A 19,542-nucleotide genomic window follows, 5' to 3' on the forward strand; every position below is an offset into this window, starting at 1 on the left:
TTGAGCGTTTGCTACGAGAAATATATCAAGTAACGTAATGAGTACGTCTGGGTCTGCTGTATTCTAGCGGCTTTCGATATTTCTGACCACCTTGGTTGGCTCGTCTATCCATAATAAGATATACAAGTGCCAGTCTCTGATGCACAAGCCTCGGGCCACCAGAAGACCCAAGACCATACCTCGGGTGTGAAAATAAACTGACAAAAGAGCAAGGTAAGTTCATTCTAAACTACACCGGGGTATTCCGATACTATCATCACAATCATTTGTTGTGGTGGAAACCACCACTATCTCAATTTACAGCTACCCTAGAGCGAACCTCTTGGGTCTGCATTGCATAAACACATCCCGTGACGTGGACCGACATGACAATGTGTTAGGTTATGGCAATGGAGACGCACGAGATATGAAACTGAGCTAAGAGATAATTTCATGTTCATTTTATTCATTCATTCCTCATAAATGCCCACTTTCGAGCTCGGTATCCTCATATTACCGAATCCTCGTTAGAATTACAGTGACAGAACTCCTTTTAATCAAATGCTTGAGGACCGCCGGTAATGCAAGAAACCCAATAATAAACATCCATGTCTTTCCCGAACTTATTCAATCCGTACGTAGCATATCTGGCGGCACCGGAGAATCCCTCTTTAGAGCAGGACTGGAACCAAGTCTACTGAGAGGATTTTCTGGTAGCATGAGTACGACTTGGCTCTCCTCATCTTGGCGTGCGATCGGAGTCTTGATATCCAAGTCCATCTCACCAGTTATGTGCTGAGATTCTTCTGGTACTGTAAGACAACTGCTCGTGTCAGACATTTCAACATCGTTATCCTCTTTCAAGATGCCACTCCAGCCCTGAAAGTCACCCGTGCTTGGTGTCGGTGCCGTGAGAAAAGTTATGAGGGGTGCCTTGATGGCCGTCACAGGTGTCTTGATCTCTTCGACGTCTTTGGCTTTGGCAGCCTCAGCCCTCAGGGCAGCAATGGACCCTCCAATATTATCGTCATCACCGTCATCCTCTTGGCCGATTGTCCATACCCACCTACGCTTCTTCTCCCTTTTCTTGCGCTTTGAGATGCCCTTTGGTCCCGACGGGGAAAGCGGAGTGCCTGATGCGGCCAGTCCTGTCATGCGGCGACGCATATCCTCAAAAGGCCCAGGTGTCTGTCCTCCATCTTGGATCTCGTTTGGTGTAAATGCCGAAGCTAGATCGACAGCACTCTGGGGCTGAGGGGGCACGCACGGAGGGGAATGTGGTGAAGCCTCCTCAACGAGGAGGTCAATATGAGATTTCGTGTACTTATTTGTCACTATTTCCTGAGTGAGGGGGTTGTTGTAGCACACTCTTCGATTTGCTCTATCTTGGAGCCGCCGCGACTGTCGCCGTGGAGATGGAGGAGGAATGGCTGTGGGTGGAGGAAGAGGAGAGTTGCGTAAGATACTGTGAAGTGATCGGGGATGTGTGTAAGGGGCCTGCAGGGTCAACTCAGCAAGAGTTTGTGGGCGAGCAAGAGCACGTTTATCGGGTTGTAAGCTATCAATTCTTGCTGGGGCCGCGGATATATCAGCAGGGGAAAAGCTAAAGGCCTTGTGAGTGTTTGAATCCATTGGACCAGCGGACAGAGGAGGCGTGGCCGTCATTGTGCTCGGGTAGTTGATTTCCAGTCCTGGATGTGGCGAAGGAGCTGTATCGGATGAAGGAGTCTCAGGGTATGAAGCGACATAGGGCGTAACAACTCTGTGTTTCGGGTCCTGTCGTTCCACTGGAGTTGTCAAGCTGAAAGCTTGCAAAGTATTGATGGCAGTAATGGGCTCATGCTGAGATGGGGTTGCCCTTTCGATTGTGGTAACGTAGACATTGGACAGCGTGTTAAAGGCAGTTGGGTCCTTCGGGTCCACTGCATAACTTCTCGATGACCTGGTGACCGGACTACATACTGTCTTGATTTGAAGTGAAAGCCGGGGCTTCTTGGGTAGAGCTTGAGAAGATGCCATGATGCTAGATGGAGCTGTGGCTGTGGCTGTAGCTGTAGCCGTAGTTGTAGTTGATAGGTAGACCGAGAAGGTTGCTGTGCTGGAGTACACAAGAGATGAGCTGCCGAATCGGCCTCGTGGAGTTGCAAGTGACTGTGTCTATCAACCAACAGACAAGCAACCACCGTCCAACAGGCCTAGGCGGAGACGCTGGTACCGAGAGACCGGGACCGACAGGGATTATAAAGACGTTGCAATGTCAAAAACGCAGAAACAACGCGAACAAACAGCGAGAAACGAGGACATTGCGTCTATATAGGATGATAGACAGTGAGACATGCATCTCACTGGATCTTGGGTGGGCGGGGAGACATGACCAGGGCTTTCATCTACTCTATGACCCAGTCCTGGCACCCAAACAAGCGCCCCTAAGCATGCATGCAGTGTGATAAGCCTTCCATGATCTAGACGCGGAAATATCGGGGGGTTTGAGAAGGATTCAGCCCCGGGAGACTCTGGCCTGCCAAAAGCGTAGCAAGTTGACGAGGATGTCATTGGCGGGCGCTGTGGTTGGCTCGTCAGAGCAACTTGGTGGGAAGCGTTAGAGGCGCAAGCGCCGAAGTTGAATGTATGATCCTGGTGAGCTTCACTCATGTCCAATCACGCGGCTAACAAGTCGGCTCTTTCACTCGCGCTGGCGTCTATGCAAGAGGGTTTCCAATGTCCCCTCCCTTAGACGACATGGCGCCTTGGCGTGGAGGAGTTGAGAAGAGGATGACTGGTCATTTGCGTTCTCGTCATGTTTTTTGAGAACTGCTCTTGCGTGCATGTATAAACAAAGACAATCCTTCTTTAGTGTCCAGGGCTTTTTCGAAAAAGTCGGTATGATCCTTCGACAAGAGCAAATACGCAACGGCGGCGGCGGGATGATGCTCAGCCATGTTCTAAGCCATGATTTTGACAAGGCTTGCTTGCCCTTGTTTTCAAAGCTTCGGCCATCTTTGTTGAAATTGCGCTTGTTTAGTTAGGGCTGACGCAAAAGAGCTGACAATCTTCAAACAAACAATAACGATGTGATGAGGAGGGTGATTGTTGACATAAGAGCAGAATAATCAACAAATGCGGTGAGGACGTCTCGTCCAAATGCAAGTCTTTCAAAGTTCAGAGTTGACGCTATTGGCTGGGCCAGACAACCTTCTCTTGCAAATCGAGTATATACTTGGGCGGCTACAGGGCGACTGTGGATGGCTGAAACTGCGCCGTAGTGTCTGTCGTCTGGACAAGGATCAAAGCGGGGAGACTAGAGTCAGACTCGCTTGAGTTGAGAACTTAGGGATCGGCGACGGTTGAAGAAGTGGCTGGATCGTACAGATACATACAGACAGGCGAGATTGTGACTGTTCATCCAACCGAGCATCGAGTCTAATTATCTACTCGCCAAAAGCAGGGATGAGGTGTTGGTGTTTGCAGTAGTTATTCCTGAGAATGACTGACATACAGTAGCACCCAGCATGTCAGTCACATACCTAATGGGTACCGCACCCGTAATTCTTTTGACGTTGCCCTTTGGGATTTGACTTCTACCGCTTCATCGGGATGGATGAAGCAGAAATATTAGCTTACCTATCCGCTGTGGACACGAACATGAGGGTGCCATGCATGTGTCGAGAGAGAGGGGAGAGAGAGTCGCCTGAAACAAAAGTATGGATAGATGTCGCGTCTATTTCTGCACCTTATCAGATTCGAAAAAACAAGACCTATTTCGCTCTTCAGGCGATTACATCCAAGGTGATTCATTCCATCAGGAAAACCAATCGTTCGTTGTTTGCTGATACAGGTAACTTGATGATGGATGATGCAGGGCGTGGTGTAAGTCACATCCACAGAATGGAATCGACGCCTCAGGCACCTCGTGGACAGACCCAGCGCCCAGGCACGGGCACCTGAGGGACCTACTGTACCTAGGTACCTACTAAGGGAGAAGGCAACACCACTAATCTGCAGCCCACCTCAGGGCATTCTCTGAATTTCATGCCCAGATTTGATTTCATGTGCTGACTCTTCCATTGCACGTAACTTCCCTATTTGATTTTAAACAAGATCCCGTATTCAAATAAACTGGCTCTTTGAACAACCTTGGCCTGGATATTGAGCTGTATCTCACTCTCGACTACTTCCATCCGTCCGCTCGCACATGAAACTTGAGCCCATGTTCCCCAATCCTTCGCCCATTAGGTTGGCAGCCGTAGTCAAGGATGGAGCCGCCGAGGAAGAAGAGACCTAAGAGGAATGACGCTCGAATCATCTTACAATTCGTGGGCCACCAAGCTCTAATCATGACCTTGGTCGTTGCTAACTGGCTGGACTGTATAGGACTACGACTGTTTCTATGCACAGGTCTTTGAGAACAAGGACGCGAAGCTCAAGAAACTACCATTAGGCGTCAAGCAGAAGAATTGTCTAGCTACCTGTAACTATAATGCTCGGGCTCGCGGTCTCACAAAGCTTATGTCCGTCTCTGAGGCGAAAAGATTGTGTCCAGAGCTTGTCCTCGTCGACGGCGAAGACCTTACCCCCTTTCGTGACATGAGCAAGACCCTGTTCAACTTCTTTAAAACATTTTCGTGGAATCACAAAGTTGAACGTCTGGGATTTGATGAGGTGTTCATGGGTATGTTGTCATCTCGCATCCTAACCAAATTATTGTGTTGGCTAAGACCACAATGCTCTCGCAGACGTAACGGATATCATTGAGTACAACTTATCCTGCCTCAACCGGGCGTCCCTAGAAGAGTCTTTCTTTTGCCTTTCCAGAAGTGATCCTGAACGAGGATTTCACTGCGATGTGACGAGCATTGCCGGATGTGTTGAAGGCTTACCCGTTTCCACCCCTGACCTAAGCAACCTAGCCTATATGCGCCTCATCTTGGGATCACATTTTGCCCAGTTCCTACGGCAGCAGGTGGAAGAAAAACATGGGTTTACATCCACTTGTGGGATCTCTACTAACAAGATGCTCAGCAAACTTGTCGGCAGCAAGAATAAGCCTCGAAACCAAACGACACTAATGGCTATTACTGAAGACGAGGTGATCGCCTTCGTAGACGCCCACAAATTGCGAAGAATTCCAGGGCTAGGGTTTAAAACTGTTCAGGTACTTGGTACTCAGGCCGGTGCTGACATGAGTAAAGGTGTATCCGTGATCCCAGAGTTGAGTGACAATCCTGTAACAGTTGCCGATGTGCGCCTCCACCCTGACATCTCGCCCGGGGCAATAGAAAAGCTACTCACTGGGCCTGGGTCAGAGAAAGGGGCAGGCGTACGAATTTGGGGCTTACTACATGGAGTCGATACAACTGCGGTAAAGGAAGCCAGCGATGTGCCAACCCAGATTAGTATCGAGGATACCTACAAGGGCTTAGATACGCTGGCACAAATAACGGAAGAGCTACACAAGCTATCATGCTCACTCATTCGAAGAATGAGGATAGACCTTCTCGTACCTGACGATGCGGCAGACACTCCAGGGGCACAAAAATGGATTGCCCGGCCGAAGACATTGCGATTAGCGCTCAGGACATGGGCGTATCTGCACTCAGCGCAAGGTCAGAACTACAGTCGGGTCTCTCGATCTGGGTCTTTACCACATTTTATCTTTGATTCCAAAGACGACATCGTTCATATCGCGGAGCGGCTTGTCAGTGAAGCTCTCCTGCCACTGCTCCGGCGTCTGTCCCCGGAGAAGGGACAGCGATGGAATCTACAGATGCTCAATATCTGCGTGGCAAACATGGTTGTTGGTGCAGCGGATGACAAGACGGGAGCAGGCAGGGATATATCTGTCATGTTCAAGCGTCAAGACGAAGTGCTGAAGCCCTTTCAAGTGATGGAAGACACGCCTGTTGCACAGAGTGAGGAAATTACACAAACGGTGTCAGAAGGCGACGGTGGGGACGAAGATGATGATGATTGGGACATGGGTGACAATACATTATGTCCTCTTTGTGGTCATTGTATTCCTTTGTTCGCTGTTTCGGCGCATCAGAGATATCATGAAATGGAAGGGTCTGAATAGGTATGCAGTGTCCCGTGTGCTTTGACCATGATATTTCCCAGGCACAAGTATGATCTGTTGTTCGCTTCTTTGTTTCCATGGTTTGCCCAACCGTACTATTATAGCTTTGAAAGGCGCCAAAAGAAACGAGATGTAATGTTCTTACACAAAATTTCCAGTTGCAGCGCATCAATTTTGCAGCTATCACGCGGCCCGCCTCATGCTCACCGATGGCTCGACCGAAATACGGTAGCACAACCCTCTGATTTGTACATTGATTAGCCACGATACACCGGGTAGTGAAGCCGAAGGGCTTTGCGTGACACTAGTAGCTCGAGTGAATGACAATGTGGCGGGTATACTTGATTGTGACAATAATGACCTGGAGTCAGGTTCAAAGTATCTGCACTGTCAGTTTAACGAATGCTAGGGTCGATCATGTCTTTCACTCAGACATATCCTTATCGATTATGATCACAATAGGTATTGAACAGCCTCCGTCCGGGATGCGAGTAACACAACGTTGCGGAGTTGCAGCCCCCTTCATCCATAGGCCAAAGTACCAAACCTTTTGTTGTGCAGTGATAGTCTTGATGAAAAGTCTGTTGGGAGGAATTAGGATAAAACGAACTGTCATAATAGAAGATGACAGTAACAACCAAAATGCAAAATGATGTCGAGTTTCACAGACCTGATCGGTAACATGCAGATACAAGAGGCACGCAACGAAGTGAAGCGATCCGGGTCCATATCTTTCTGTCTACCAGTATATACATGCACTGATAGGTACTAGAGGAGCAGGTGCACACAGTGAGCCGGATGACCCCATACACATCACATCGTACATTGTGACACTGCTGCACCCGCGTTTGCCCCCTTGTCTGCGGGAGAGTTGGGTATCTAGGCGAGCTTTTTAAGGCAATGGTGGTATATACCTAAGTAGATATGGAGTGGTTGATCTAACTGACACTGGCAGTGGCACTGAGGCGGCAGCGGCCAGTCACATACGGCTGCCAGCTGGCGACACTGTCAAGGCCTCTGGTGAAGCATCATCCTGAAGGTGCACCGCATTCACTCCTGCCATTGTCACCTCCCGTCGTCGCCTCCACTCCCTTCCCACTTTCCTCTATATTTCACTTTCTTCCATAACTCCTTCCTTTCACGAACTTCTTCATCGCTGTATCCGCGTTGTAAGCATGCAAAGCAAGAAATCTGCTGCGGAAACCACGCGACTGTATCCGTATCTTTCCTTCCGCTTGGCATGTTGCCTGCCTTCCATCTCTTCTTCCTTCTGTTTGTCTTCTATTCCCATTTGACCATTCTCTATTTGTAACTTCACTTTCGTCGTTACCACCGACTGCGTCTGGTGCTTTTGTTAGCTCTTTTTAATTGTTCGCTCGGCTTTGCTATACCAACTGCATCGAGCCCGTCACTTGTTTACGACTTCTGCTTGACTGACTTGACTATATGTTTCCCATGGTTGAGTTGTCCAGCACGAGAAACATTTCGGTCTGAGAAGCAATTAACCTCAGGTATTTGTTGTGTTGATCGTCTGCACCTTTCACTGATACCACAACTTGACGCAACTTGATCATCTTTCGACACTCAAAGCACCCATACTATCACGATCCTTACCTCTATACAAGAAAAGGCTGTTTGAGATCGACACCGGAAAGAATAGTCAGATATCCGTCCTACTCAAAGAAATCAGTCTGTCATCTAGCTTTTCAGGATTCCAAACACTGAAATCATGGCTCGAGGTGGACGAGGAAGTCCAGTATCTCGCCGGCCCGTTGACCTGACCGGTGTTATCTCTATCGCTGAGAAGAACGACTTGACCACTCTTATCACTGCCATAACAGAGAAGCTTCATAACGACATCAGCGTCATATTTGATTCTCCTCCTGTCACACCTACTCTGGGAGACTTGGGCGATATCGGCCATCATCACTGGCTGGCTTTGTCACTCAAGACGAATGGAAAAGAGAATGTGAAACCTCGAGCTCCTTCGATGTGCAAACCTGTCGCAAAGGTGTCACAGAAGGGAGTTGATACAAGCCAGTCCCCAGATAAGGATAACTCAGAGAACAGCATACCTCAGCTGAGGGAGCTTAAGAAAGAAGCTCTTATCTTCTTCCGAAAGTGGCAGTCGATCTTTCTGCAGCGTCTTCGCGATCTAAGTGTCATGGAATCAAATGGTTCTCAATCTAACAGTCGTGGCCGTGGACGTGGAACTGCACGAGCTGTACGTGGTGGACGTGTGGCTCGTGGTGGAAGAGGGGCTGGTCGCGGAGGCACTGGAGGTGTTGAAGGCCTAACACTGGCAACTGGTGGGTTAACACAAGTTCCTTGACGTGTTGCCTTTCTCTGTTGAAGGCATATAAGTGTTTTCATAGCTAATGTTAACCAGGTACCCCCCGCACCCCTTCAAATCACGTTGATCGCGAACTATCTCGCCGTTTCCCCCCTATTCCAACTTCCCTCTGGACTCTGCCACTCGATAAGCGCAAGCTGTTGCTGCACATCTCACTCTTGATTCTTATCTCGCTTCAGGAGTATACTGCATATGCTCGTATGACACTTCTGAACCTGACCTCATCTCTGAACCTCCCCCTGAAGGTGCTTCATGAGGAAGAGAAGCGCATCGCGGAGGGTTTCAGCCAACTTGCAGTTGATGCAGCTATTGAGCAAGCGTCTGAACCGGATCAAGATGAGAATAAGCCTGTCCTAAAATCAAAGGCACGAATCGCTGCCATGACTGGACCCTTCCGGCTTGGAACACAGCTCATTGCTGTCGGTATCGGAACTCCCCATGGTGGACTCGGACTACGACTTCCAAACGCTGCTGATCTGCTGGGACCTATGGCAGATAACGGCCCTTCCACCGGCTCGATGCTTGGGATTTATATGGCACGACCCACAGAGAAAATGATTGAGTCGTTCTCCCGAGACATTCAGGACTTTGGACTTGTTCCTACCCGCGGAGGACTTCAAGGGGACTATGTCGATGCAAAAGCTATCCCAGCCAGCTGCCGACGATTACGCTTGGTGATTGCTATGAATGGTTGGGTAACAGACAAGGATAGCCTCATTGGGCCTTGGAAAATTCTTGGAGATAATGGGGAGGTTTACGTTCTGCGATGGGAAATGAACGTCCTTAACAACATAGGCACTGCCCTCGAAACGGTTGTGAAAAGTTCAGCCTGGGCCACCGCCAAGAAAGCTATATCTTCGCGAACAAGTATGTTGAAAGTTCTGATGACTAGCGAGAAATACTAACATAAAATAGTTTTCACAAGCCTTATCGAAGCCACCTGGCCAATGGAGCTCATGAAAGTGAGCAAGATCATTGATAACCCCTGGAGCATGGGCATGGTGCGCGCTGAGAAGGCCGGCGCGGTGCTGGCCGACGCTGTAATGCGCAGTAAGATTCAAGGAGACCGTCCTGTATCCCTTATTGGGTTCAGCTTGGCAGCCCGAGCTATCTATGTTTGCCTGATGATTCTTGCTGAGAGACGTCAGTTCGGCCTCATCGATTCCGTCGTCTTGATGGGCACACCCGCTCCTTCGGAGAGCCGGGTTTGGTTGACCCTCAAGAGTGTTGTGTCTGGTCGGCTGATCAACGTCTTTTCAGAAAGTGACTATCTTTTAGGATTCTTGTATCGTACATCCAACATTCACTTCGGCGTAGCAGGCCTGCAACGAATCCAGGGAGCAGATGGTGTCGAAAACCACGACGTTAGCAACCTTGTGAACGGACATTTGCGTTATTCCACCCTGGTTGGAAAGATTCTCAAGGACATTCACTGGGAGGACCTGGACCTTAACGCCTAGAAAGCGGAGAAGCTGCGCAGGACCACTTAGAACGAGAAAAGTGTCGGCATCATATTAGTCAGGACTGGACGGGATGAGAGTATCTTTGCTGGTGGAACACCAACAAGATTGCAGAAGCCAGGTTTACATGTAAGATTAGCACCAAAGTGCACTTTATATTCACATTCCCATAGGGATTCCATGGGGATAGGGTGGTTATCAACGATCTTCTTTCTTGGTATGAATCTCGTAGCCGCTAACTCCTCCAATTCCAAAGCCTTGACCAAGTGCAGCACTCCTGTCCCGCCCCTTATGCTGATGCGTATGCTAACGACAACTACCTACCATGCATATGTACGTCTGGATGCTCTAGTTGAGAAGTGGTGAACCTAATCATCCAGCCATATTGAGCAAATTGGGAATCCAATATTTGTCTATTATAGGCGAGATGCAATGCCCTCTCTTCCCTTCTTTCACTCCACCTTCTTCTCATTTGGATCTGTAACCATCTGACAGTTCCACCTTTGAAGGCCTTGACTCCTCCATGCTCTATTCGTCTAGAACTTCTTGGCAATCGAGTCATATATCTTTTTTCTTCCCCGCCATCACCTAGATTATTACAAAACGTGGTATCGTACACAATAGACCCTCCTCATTTTGCTTTTCTGTCTTGTAATCGAACATCTTCTTGCTTGCCCAAGGCGAGGATGATTTATGTTATGTCGTCATCGCACAATTACAGTCATGAGAAGCCCCTCATGTAAGTAATTGACCCCTGAATATTTCATCCTCACGTCGGGGGGGTTGTGCCAAGCATGCTAGGAACTTGCTTTCGAATGAGCCCGCGAGCACCTCGACCTTCTACACGAGGCATGCCTTGGATAGAACGAGGCTCGCGCATCAAGGACCTATCGAGACGTGCGGGCGTTCTCGTCACAACTGTTCGATACTCTCCTGGAAAGTTTCCCTTGGGTAACGGCACTGATGCAGTCCGCCAGATATGATCGGATGTGTCACCGAGCCAAGCAGGTATCTTGCTATTGGAACTGCCTCGAGGAGGGGCATAGCCCCCGTAAGTAGAGGCGCCATGAGATGCACGGATGGTGGAAAGGCGGGAAAGGCCCGTCGATAACCCGGAACGGCCTCGGGCCTTCTTAGCCATGATGATCTCGTCAAATACACGGATTGAGGCGTTGTTGGCTGGCTGCATTTCTCGGTCGTGGATAAACTCATTGAAGCCTTTTGAGTTCAGAGTTAGTATTCAGACCGTTCAAACGTCGAGGAGGCGTGGCCAAACTTACACTGTGTTTCCCGCATCATAGTAGCATAGTCGTGCTGGTCATGCGGAAGACTTTTGATAAAACCATCCATATCAAAGGCATACAGCTGACCGTTTGCTTTTTGCTGCTTTGAAGGTCGTCCAAGGTACTTGCGGTATGTATACAAGAGACTTGCAAGGCAGCGAACAAAAGCTGCTCGGATTCGGTCGGGATGAAATGCCTCAGGGCAGACAAGCGAAGCATGGCCGAGACACCTGCCGTGGGAGAAGATCTTGCAGCCTGTGCACTTGTAAATGCCATCTCCCTCGGCATGGTCATTGCAAATATTGCAGATTGATGTGTTGTCCTTGGGGATCCAGTTGAAGCAATGGCCCTCGACCCAAACTGTTGTCTCTGTGTTTCGGACAGGCTGGATCTGCATACTGGGCATGATAGTTGATGCCGCAAGCGTTGACTGTGCGTAGGTTGAAGGTGCATATCCATTCCCGTATCCACCACCGCCACCACCAACGACGGAGTTCTGAGAGTCCACCGAGATAGCTGAAATTGACAGGTTTGCTTGATGGCCGTTGAGGAAGGGGAGGTTTGGCTTGTGATATGGCGGGTGCTTATCAATGCCAAAGGAGGAGCTGCGCCGCATCTTTTCTTCGCCAAAATGTCCAGAGCGCTTCTCTCGAAGAGTCGCCGCCAAAGCAAAGCCAGAGTCGCTTCGAGAAACTGGCGTGGAGGGCATTGGGGGGAAGTTTATTGAAACAGGGGATACAGACGACTGAGGACTGGTCTTACCAGACTTGCTTGTGCTGGGTCTGTCCGATTTACCGTTGTCCACCTTGGCCGAAGCGAAAGCATTGAACAGTGGTGGCAGGACCTCATTTGGCGGGTCTGGCTCGCCAAATCCCGACGAGCTTTGGGTCACCCATTTGCCTAGGGTGCTCTTGGGCGTTGCGGATCTGAAAAGGGTGGCATTCTCAGTGGAGAAGGCGTCATAAGGGAATGATTCCATGGCATAAGGAGGCGGTCCAGTTGTGACTCCATATCGCAGTTTGTGGGGCGCCGCGACCTGCAGAAGAGACATGAGTTTCCTCCGGGCCTGACGAGGAAGTCGGACGGGTTGTGATGTAGCATCAATCGTATCCTTGTCCAAGTCAACGAGCACATAATCGTCCTCGGGCAGTTCAATTCTATCGTAACGTCGCTCAATGCCGACTATATATGGGCAAGGCGCTTCCAGAGCCGACAGAAGTCGCGCAGGGAGGACGGGAATAAAAATGCTCGACCACTTCAGGGGATATAGCAGGTTTGCGAGTGCATGACAGGCTAGGTGCAACATGCTGGTGTGAGAAGACAGGAAAATAATACGGGATTCGGCCATAGCATACTCGAACAGAGCGACAATGTTCTCGAGTGACAAGCAACGGAAGAGGGCGTAGAGATCAATGGATCGCGAACCGGGAATTTCGTTGTCTGCCTCCTTCCGAGCATAAAGTCGCAGTTCGCGCACTCCTAGTTCAACCTGAGTCTTGGATCCTAGGGGATTGAATGCCTCGGTGCATAGGTTTACGACATATCGCTCAAGGGGTTGCCAGCGTCCCACGCTGGGTGAGCTCGGGGGGATTCTTAGGACACCCCCATCTGTCATGGGCGTGACGATAGCCTTGAGCCATTCTTTCCAGAAGGACATATTGGCTGCGTCTCGGCCCAAAATACCATATGCGCGGGGCGTCCAGAGTCCGCTTTCACCAGCAGTAAGACCCTCGATCTTAGACGCAGCTCCATGTCTCAGGGGCCTAAGCATGTCCGTCATGAGGGTGATCTTTTCTTCCACAGTGCTAATTTCATCTTCGAGTCTCTCACGTGCTGGAGAGCCTGACGGGATTGTAGGGAGTTTTGCAAGGAGTTGTGATAGATGAGTGCGTTCACCAGCCAAGCGAACTCCCAAGCTGGCTGCCAGCTCTCGCTCTTCTTCAGACATGTGACTTTGTCGCCATTGCTCGCACTTCTTTTCCACTTCCTCTGCCACCTCGGCATTGAGAGCAGTCCAGATGATAATAGTTATACCGTATAGCTTGGAGTTATCGTCCGAAGTCATAGTAAAACCATGCCATGTAGATCGCGGTCGGTCATCGGACGAAACAATCTGAATATCGTTGGGAAAAGCAAACATGGGCACATAGTCAGGAAATTTCCCACGTCGAGCAATCTCATCTGTAGCCTCCTGAGGAGGATATCGGTCAAGAAGAACCGGTTCAAAGCGTCGTTTAAGAGGATGCATATCGGGGTCGGTGTTAAGGGGTTCGGGGGGTGGAATTACCGAGTTGTAATTGCTGAGTCGTCTCGTGGTTCGGATCGAGGCTATCATTCTAAGTTAGCGAATGTCCCTGTATTTGCCTGGCAGTTTGATAAGATCAAAGTCCAGAGCATGACGAGAACAAACCTGCGCGACTGGTGCTGATCCTGTTGCTGGGTTGCTTGCGCACACTGTTCATATCCCTAAAGCTCATCTTGCGGCGGATGCTACCCTTAATGCTCCTGAGAGGACTCAGTCTGCCGCTGTCGCTTTCCTCTGCCTTGATCCTCTCCGCCCTAGGATTCACCATTGGTGCACGAGCTTGCACTTTTGCGCCCGCACTGAATGTCAGGTCCTCGAGAAATACCTCTCTCTCAGCGGCAAATTTGACCAGAGCCTTATCAAAGTCGAAGTCGCCCATCAGCATGGAGCCCTCACCAAGTATGCCGCTGGGACCGGCATTTTGGCCATTGGTACTGCTGTTGCCATTGCCATTACCGTTGGTATTGCCAAAATTAGGGGGGTTTATAGCGCGAATAGTGGCGCTGCTGCGGTTGCTTTTGGTATTGCCGTCTGTCTCGTCGAGAGTATGTATGGAGAAACGGTCGGTGAGAGATATCCGAGAGAGACGGTTGGCGGAGCCCTGGCGTGAGTGCCTTGCTTTTGCTTTTGGTTGGCCGGCGTTTGTATCTTCATCCTCAGACTCGCCATCCTCGACAATGGTAGACTCGACGGGAACAACAACGGGGGCGGACTGGGAGTTGGGATCGTGGTAGGACACCGACTCTACGCCCGCGATCCAGAAATAGTCGGCGAGAGGGGTCGATGAGTTCTCCATGACATGTCAATCGTAGCGTTTGGGCCACAAACGGGCGGAACAGAAGCGAACGGAGGGTCGCAGGCAAAAGCTATCGGGTCAGTTGCCAGTGTCTTCTGCTTGACTTGCTGTGGTTTTGATCTGAAGAGGTGGGCGATCGACAAGACAAAATCAGGTCGGGTTGCTGGGGTTTCAGTTAGGTCATGAACGACAGGACCAGTACCAGGGCTTTTTTATCAGGCGAGTACGAAGACAGCGATAACGGTAAGCTCAGCTGTGGGCGACTCACGACCAAGCGAAGACCGTTGCTTTTCGAGGCCGAATTTGGATCAACAATAGGCTCGGAACGTGGTGAGTACAGATAGATGATGCGCTTGAGGAAACGCAGCAAGCAATGCTATATGTGTAGCGATGAGCCAGTCGCCCAGCGCCGCTCTGTTGCACGTAACGGGAGCCAAAAGTTAGTTTAAAGTGGATGGACGAGCCGGCTAAAAACCCAACGCAGGGGATAAAGGAGATACAAGAACTCCAGAAAGCCACCGAGCCCAAATGTTGAAGAAGAAAGTGAAGTGGTAGAAAGGAAAAAGGGCCGTGATAAAGAGAGTAGAAGGATGAGATGAGAAAATGGCACAGCACAACACAACACAACACAACACAACCCAGGAGAAAGAACGAGGATTCGGCGTCGATCTGTGCTCGTACAGGTAACTTTTTTAGGTACCGTCTTGGGTTATCTACCTAACGAGGAACGCCCGTGGATGAAGTACAGGTTACTTGTGAACGTACGTTGGTATCGGATACCTAGGTCGTTTTGCAGACCAAAGAAAGACAAGGAGCGACGGAGCATAGAATGTTGACCAGACCAGGGGTGTCGACGCACGCTAGGAATCTGGAGGAGGCTCCTTTTAGTGAGTGATTGACTCACTGAGGAGACAATGAGCGGGCGATTGATTGATGAATTTAGGGTCCAGGTCCCAAATCTTTCCATCCACGAAAAGTTGGAGAAGAACGAGCTGTAGCTTCCTTTGGTGGGCGCCTGTCCAGGGGTTTCCCGGGATGGCTGTCTTAGTACCTAGCTCTGGTAGGGGCTGCCACACAGTCTGTACGCCTAAAGCCGTGGGGTTGCAGTATCGAGTGGTAGGGGCACCTCTTTCTTTGGGGACCGACCACTGAGACGTGCGCCTGACATTCAACCGCTAGGAGCGTAACGACTTCTACCATCCATCCATTCCTCTTAGGTACTATTATGATACTCACCGCTGGCTTCCATTTGAACTACAACAAACAATCACAACAGCATATGAGCATATCCCACTGACCGGGGCTGGGACGACACAAGGATTATTACATACATGGCATTGTATGGATCATGCAGGTGAGTGAGTGGGCTACAAAATCTATCGCTCTTTATTAACTGGGCATGTATGTGCTTCCCTCAAGCTAGCAACAGCGAATACCTTTTATCTCACCTTTCATCAAGGCACTTCACAATCGCTTCAGTCAGGTAACAAAATCTACCGCACGCACTTCTGCTGCAAGGTACCTGACAGCTAGCTGTTGGCTGACCGGCTTTTGGTGTGCTAAGGAAATTGACCGATTCCGCAAGCAAGCAAGCCGTCGATCTTGAGGCGTACGCCGTCGCCTTTTCCAAGCCCTGCTATTCGATGGATGCACCCATTAACGGTTGGCCTTCCACGTAACCAGATGCAGCACAATACATATGTACATACATTCAATTCGGCTTTCTCTCTATCCTTTTCCGACAACCCTTCAGCCTCAGGGGTTTCAGGCAAGCGCCAACGGATCCACGGACCATACTATGCAGATTGGTTCACTGATGTCTTCTCCCATCCATTGTGCTCTGTTCGAAGCCCACACTAGCATTCGTCAAAGTACGTATGGTTCGGATATGGATATGCGCTCTTCACCCCCACCGCTCGTTCAACTCTGTTGTTGGTACGGAGTACAGTGTACATGTAAAGTCGCCCGTGTGGTATGCTCCACGATCATGCTGCAGGCCAGGAATCGCTAGTTAGTGTCAGGTCTTATCCCCTGACCTCCAGGACGCAGGGCAAGCTTCATGGGTGTCCCTCCCGTCCCCATAACAATACCCACTTAGTCGCCATCTTTGCTCCATCAGCTAAGGATTGGGTGCCACATTAGCTGAGCGAGCCAACATCCCAAGTGATGGTGATGGATGTTGGTTGGAGTGCTTATCGACCATGGGTTCAGGCCTACAGAGTACCTTCTAGACATACAAAGGAAACAGTCCTCAACTTAAAATAATTATATCGCAAGGTAACGGTCCCGACGGGGCGGCCACGCTGCGGGTGCAACACTGCATACGATATGAGGCGTCAGCAATCTGTTTGTATCGTTGGGCGTGCCTGCGTATGTATGCGGGATACTGTATCCGTCTGCATCAACATGCTTCACCCAGCTGCGTGCTTGATGCAGTGGACAGGTGGAAATCGGCACTCATCACCGATGGCGTCTGATGAGTTGTCCTCTTCTGTTATTTCCCCCCTTTGTGCCTGATATCAGCCAAACCGAACTGTCAGTGCAGCCACAGCCTGACTGATGTGCTGTCGTTTTGTAATGACGGATGGCCTCTCAAAGGTGCCGTACAGATACCTACCTACATACATACAGTTCACTATCTACCTAGGTTTGTTCCTAATCGGCACGAGCAACCCGGCAAAGAGCGTGAGACAAAGTCCTGTGTCGTACAGAACGGGGACACGGTCAGGGATGGTCTTGGTTTGAGTGTGAGTCTGTCTGGGCCGGTGTTCAGTCCCCATTGAAGTGCGAGATCCCCCATTTGTATCGCCCCGGCCAAAGTCAGCCACGGGTTGCATAACGGCAGTACGGGTGTTGGATAAAGTGCTTTGTGCCTATTCTCTGGAGCACACCGTGATAGATTAATGAGCAATCGACGGGAAAAGGATGTGAAACCATGAAGCCCAAATAGGTGAGAGAAGAATTTAGCCCTGATTGGGGTTTCAGTGTCTTGTCCCGTCCTCACTGTTTTCGTGGGGACAATGTGTGGAGGGTGTGTCGGAAACGCTACACATAATAACAAGATCGTGTTTGGCTGGAACCCATCAGGACGACATTGATCTTTCTTTAGTTACATAAGTACTTTGCCTTGCTTGTTTGTGATTGTGATTTATATCATTCGATCTCTGACCCTTCGCCTGACTACCTCTCCGGGATGTCATAAGAGGCATTGCTTTTGTCCATGGATTCTTTCATGAATACAGAGTACAGGCCAGGCTTTATTCGGCCGCCTACGTCAGTTGTGTCTCCATCCGACGTATTTAATCGGACCTTGACGCTATAATGTGTGGGTGTAGGTAGTTCAGAGACGCCGTCTGTGATAGTTAGCGTCTCTCCACAATGTTTGCTGCAAAGGGAGCTGAAAAACAATGCAAGAAGTAAACGGACATTTTTCAATCTGCTCTTGCTTTTTGTTAGTATAACCCCATCGTACGTACCTAAGGTACCTTAGGTAGGTAGATACCACCTCATGGAAGGCCTGCCCTGACATCGTCCCTCCCGATCGACGGTCGAGTTGTACAAGGGAGGCAGGTCAGACACTGACGGTTGCCTGTCTCGAATCCCAAAATTGACAAAACCCTGTAGATCTTGTTGATGGAAATGGACAACTCTTGCCATTTACAGAATTTGACGCCGTTCTCGAGGCAAGGTCGTGATTGGACGAGACTCGAGCCTTGTTGAACGACGTGCTTCCTTATTGATATTTCCAACTCCTGCTCAATTAAACATGAATCTCTCTTTCAACCCCCTTTTTCTTCTTCCTTTAACATGGCTATTGAGAGGCTCAAGCAAGTTCAGCGATAATTAATTTCCAATGAATATTCGATTCTGGGCCTAATAATTGACTTTTGAGGCGTCGCCAAATTTGGCACCAGCGTCAATAGTCTAGGGGCAGTGGCCAAGAAAAGCCTCCTAGCATACAGAGTACTCCGTATGTAGGTCAAAGTCAGGGCCAACGACAAATGCCCCTGACGGATCTCATGGAATACGAAAGCACGAGCCACGTTGTGATGCAGGTACGGAGCATTGACGGTGATAGACGACATTCGCACACGCGAGGAATATCTCCGTAGTACGGAGTATGTATGAACACACTAATACGCGAAGCAGACACGCTTTAAACATCTAGCATCCACCCTTCACTCCATCTTTGTTTGTACGTATGTACGTATACATGGACCCCGCGTTGGCCAATCCAAGAGCTTTATTCAAGTCGCCATCGACAAGACAGGAAATCAAGAAAGAAACAGGATCAATATGAAGAAACTTAGACTAGGGGCCTACTCCAGCCCTGGCACTTTTCTCCTGACTCGGCAAGTCCTTGAATTAATGTTCAGACACTGTCTGGCCACACTCAGGGAATCTAAACTTGGATACGGATTATTTGCTACTAAATTCAGAGGCCTCATATACATCTGACAGAGCACCAATGCCATTAGGCCAGCTCAAGTTGATTATATTATGATGACGTAGTCTATTGCTATCTTTAGCAAAATGAGCCGAATCTACGGAGTAATAGAGACTCGATCTTCTGACACATGACAACTCACCTTGTCAAATAATACATATAGCCAGCCATAACTGACGAATCGAATGATGTTGGACGTCAAGTTCCTTCACGTACATATCGTCATGTTTCCACGCAAGCCGATATTTTCTTGACTGCCTAGGCAATATTTCACAGAGTTACAGAACGACTTATGCTTCCTTCAACTATCCGTATTCGCATGGGCTTTCAGCTCTCCCTTGGACCGCGACCTGACACTGGGAGGCACCAGAAAAGCGTTGCTTCGTCATTGTCCATCTCTCGGAGCACTCGTCCTTCATATGTCTGCATGACGAGTGTCAGGTAAAGTGCCGAACGGCCAAGCTAGGCCTGAGCGCATGGCTGTCACAATCATACTAATGCCGCCATCCCATCCACCCACGACACTTACACCTCGACGGCGTCGTCTGTTTCAGGTCGCTCTCCATGTTGGACCGTGTGTTACGCACCTGGTCATTGGCCCCCCATCTACGATAGCAAGTGCTACAACGCGGCTATCATCGATCTTAGTGTGATGCGTTGTTTCGATTGATATTCGCTCATCCCGGTCGATCGCCATGGCCTCCTTATCCTAGTCCCTAGGGGTTCTTTGCGTCTGAAGAGAACTTTTCGAGCTTGAAACAAAGTGGTTCGAGGGAGGAACCGCGTACATCTCTAAAAGTCTGGAAACACAGACTTTACTCGTGAGTCAACTACTCAGGATTCGCG

General features: G+C 49.6%; 4 protein-coding genes across 4 annotated transcripts; 2 read left to right on the plus strand and 2 right to left on the minus strand.

The window, feature by feature from the left end:
- Positions 1-606: 606 nt before the first annotated feature.
- On the minus strand, positions 607-1,998 carry FSUBG_5385 (glucan 1 4-alpha-glucosidase; the record flags this gene model as incomplete). The annotated part of the gene is made up of 1 exon (XM_036683475.1): positions 607-1,998. The coding sequence occupies one exon, from the start codon at positions 1,996-1,998 to the stop codon at positions 607-609; it is 1,392 nt and encodes a 463-aa protein (XP_036539096.1).
- A 2,234-nt stretch (positions 1,999-4,232) lies between these two features.
- Positions 4,233-6,052, plus strand: FSUBG_5386 (DNA polymerase iota subunit; the record flags this gene model as incomplete). The annotated part of the gene is made up of 3 exons (XM_036683476.1): positions 4,233-4,292; positions 4,351-4,648; positions 4,713-6,052. The coding sequence occupies 3 exons, from the start codon at positions 4,233-4,235 to the stop codon at positions 6,050-6,052; spliced, it is 1,698 nt and encodes a 565-aa protein (XP_036539097.1).
- A 1,729-nt stretch (positions 6,053-7,781) lies between these two features.
- Positions 7,782-9,865, plus strand: FSUBG_5387 (uncharacterized protein; the record flags this gene model as incomplete). The annotated part of the gene is made up of 3 exons (XM_036683477.1): positions 7,782-8,361; positions 8,442-9,272; positions 9,321-9,865. The coding sequence occupies 3 exons, from the start codon at positions 7,782-7,784 to the stop codon at positions 9,863-9,865; spliced, it is 1,956 nt and encodes a 651-aa protein (XP_036539098.1).
- Positions 9,866-10,634: 769 nt separating this feature from the next.
- FSUBG_5388 (uncharacterized protein) lies at positions 10,635-14,249 on the minus strand (the record flags this gene model as incomplete). The annotated part of the gene is made up of 3 exons (XM_036683478.1): positions 10,635-11,083; positions 11,146-13,476; positions 13,559-14,249. The coding sequence occupies 3 exons, from the start codon at positions 14,247-14,249 to the stop codon at positions 10,635-10,637; spliced, it is 3,471 nt and encodes a 1,156-aa protein (XP_036539099.1).
- Positions 14,250-19,542: the final 5,293 nt, after the last annotated feature.

Source organism: Fusarium subglutinans (genome assembly GCF_013396075.1).
Source record: "Fusarium subglutinans strain NRRL 66333 chromosome Unknown NRRL66333_c0000052, whole genome shotgun sequence".
Taxonomy (NCBI): Eukaryota; Fungi; Ascomycota; class Sordariomycetes; order Hypocreales; family Nectriaceae; genus Fusarium; species Fusarium subglutinans.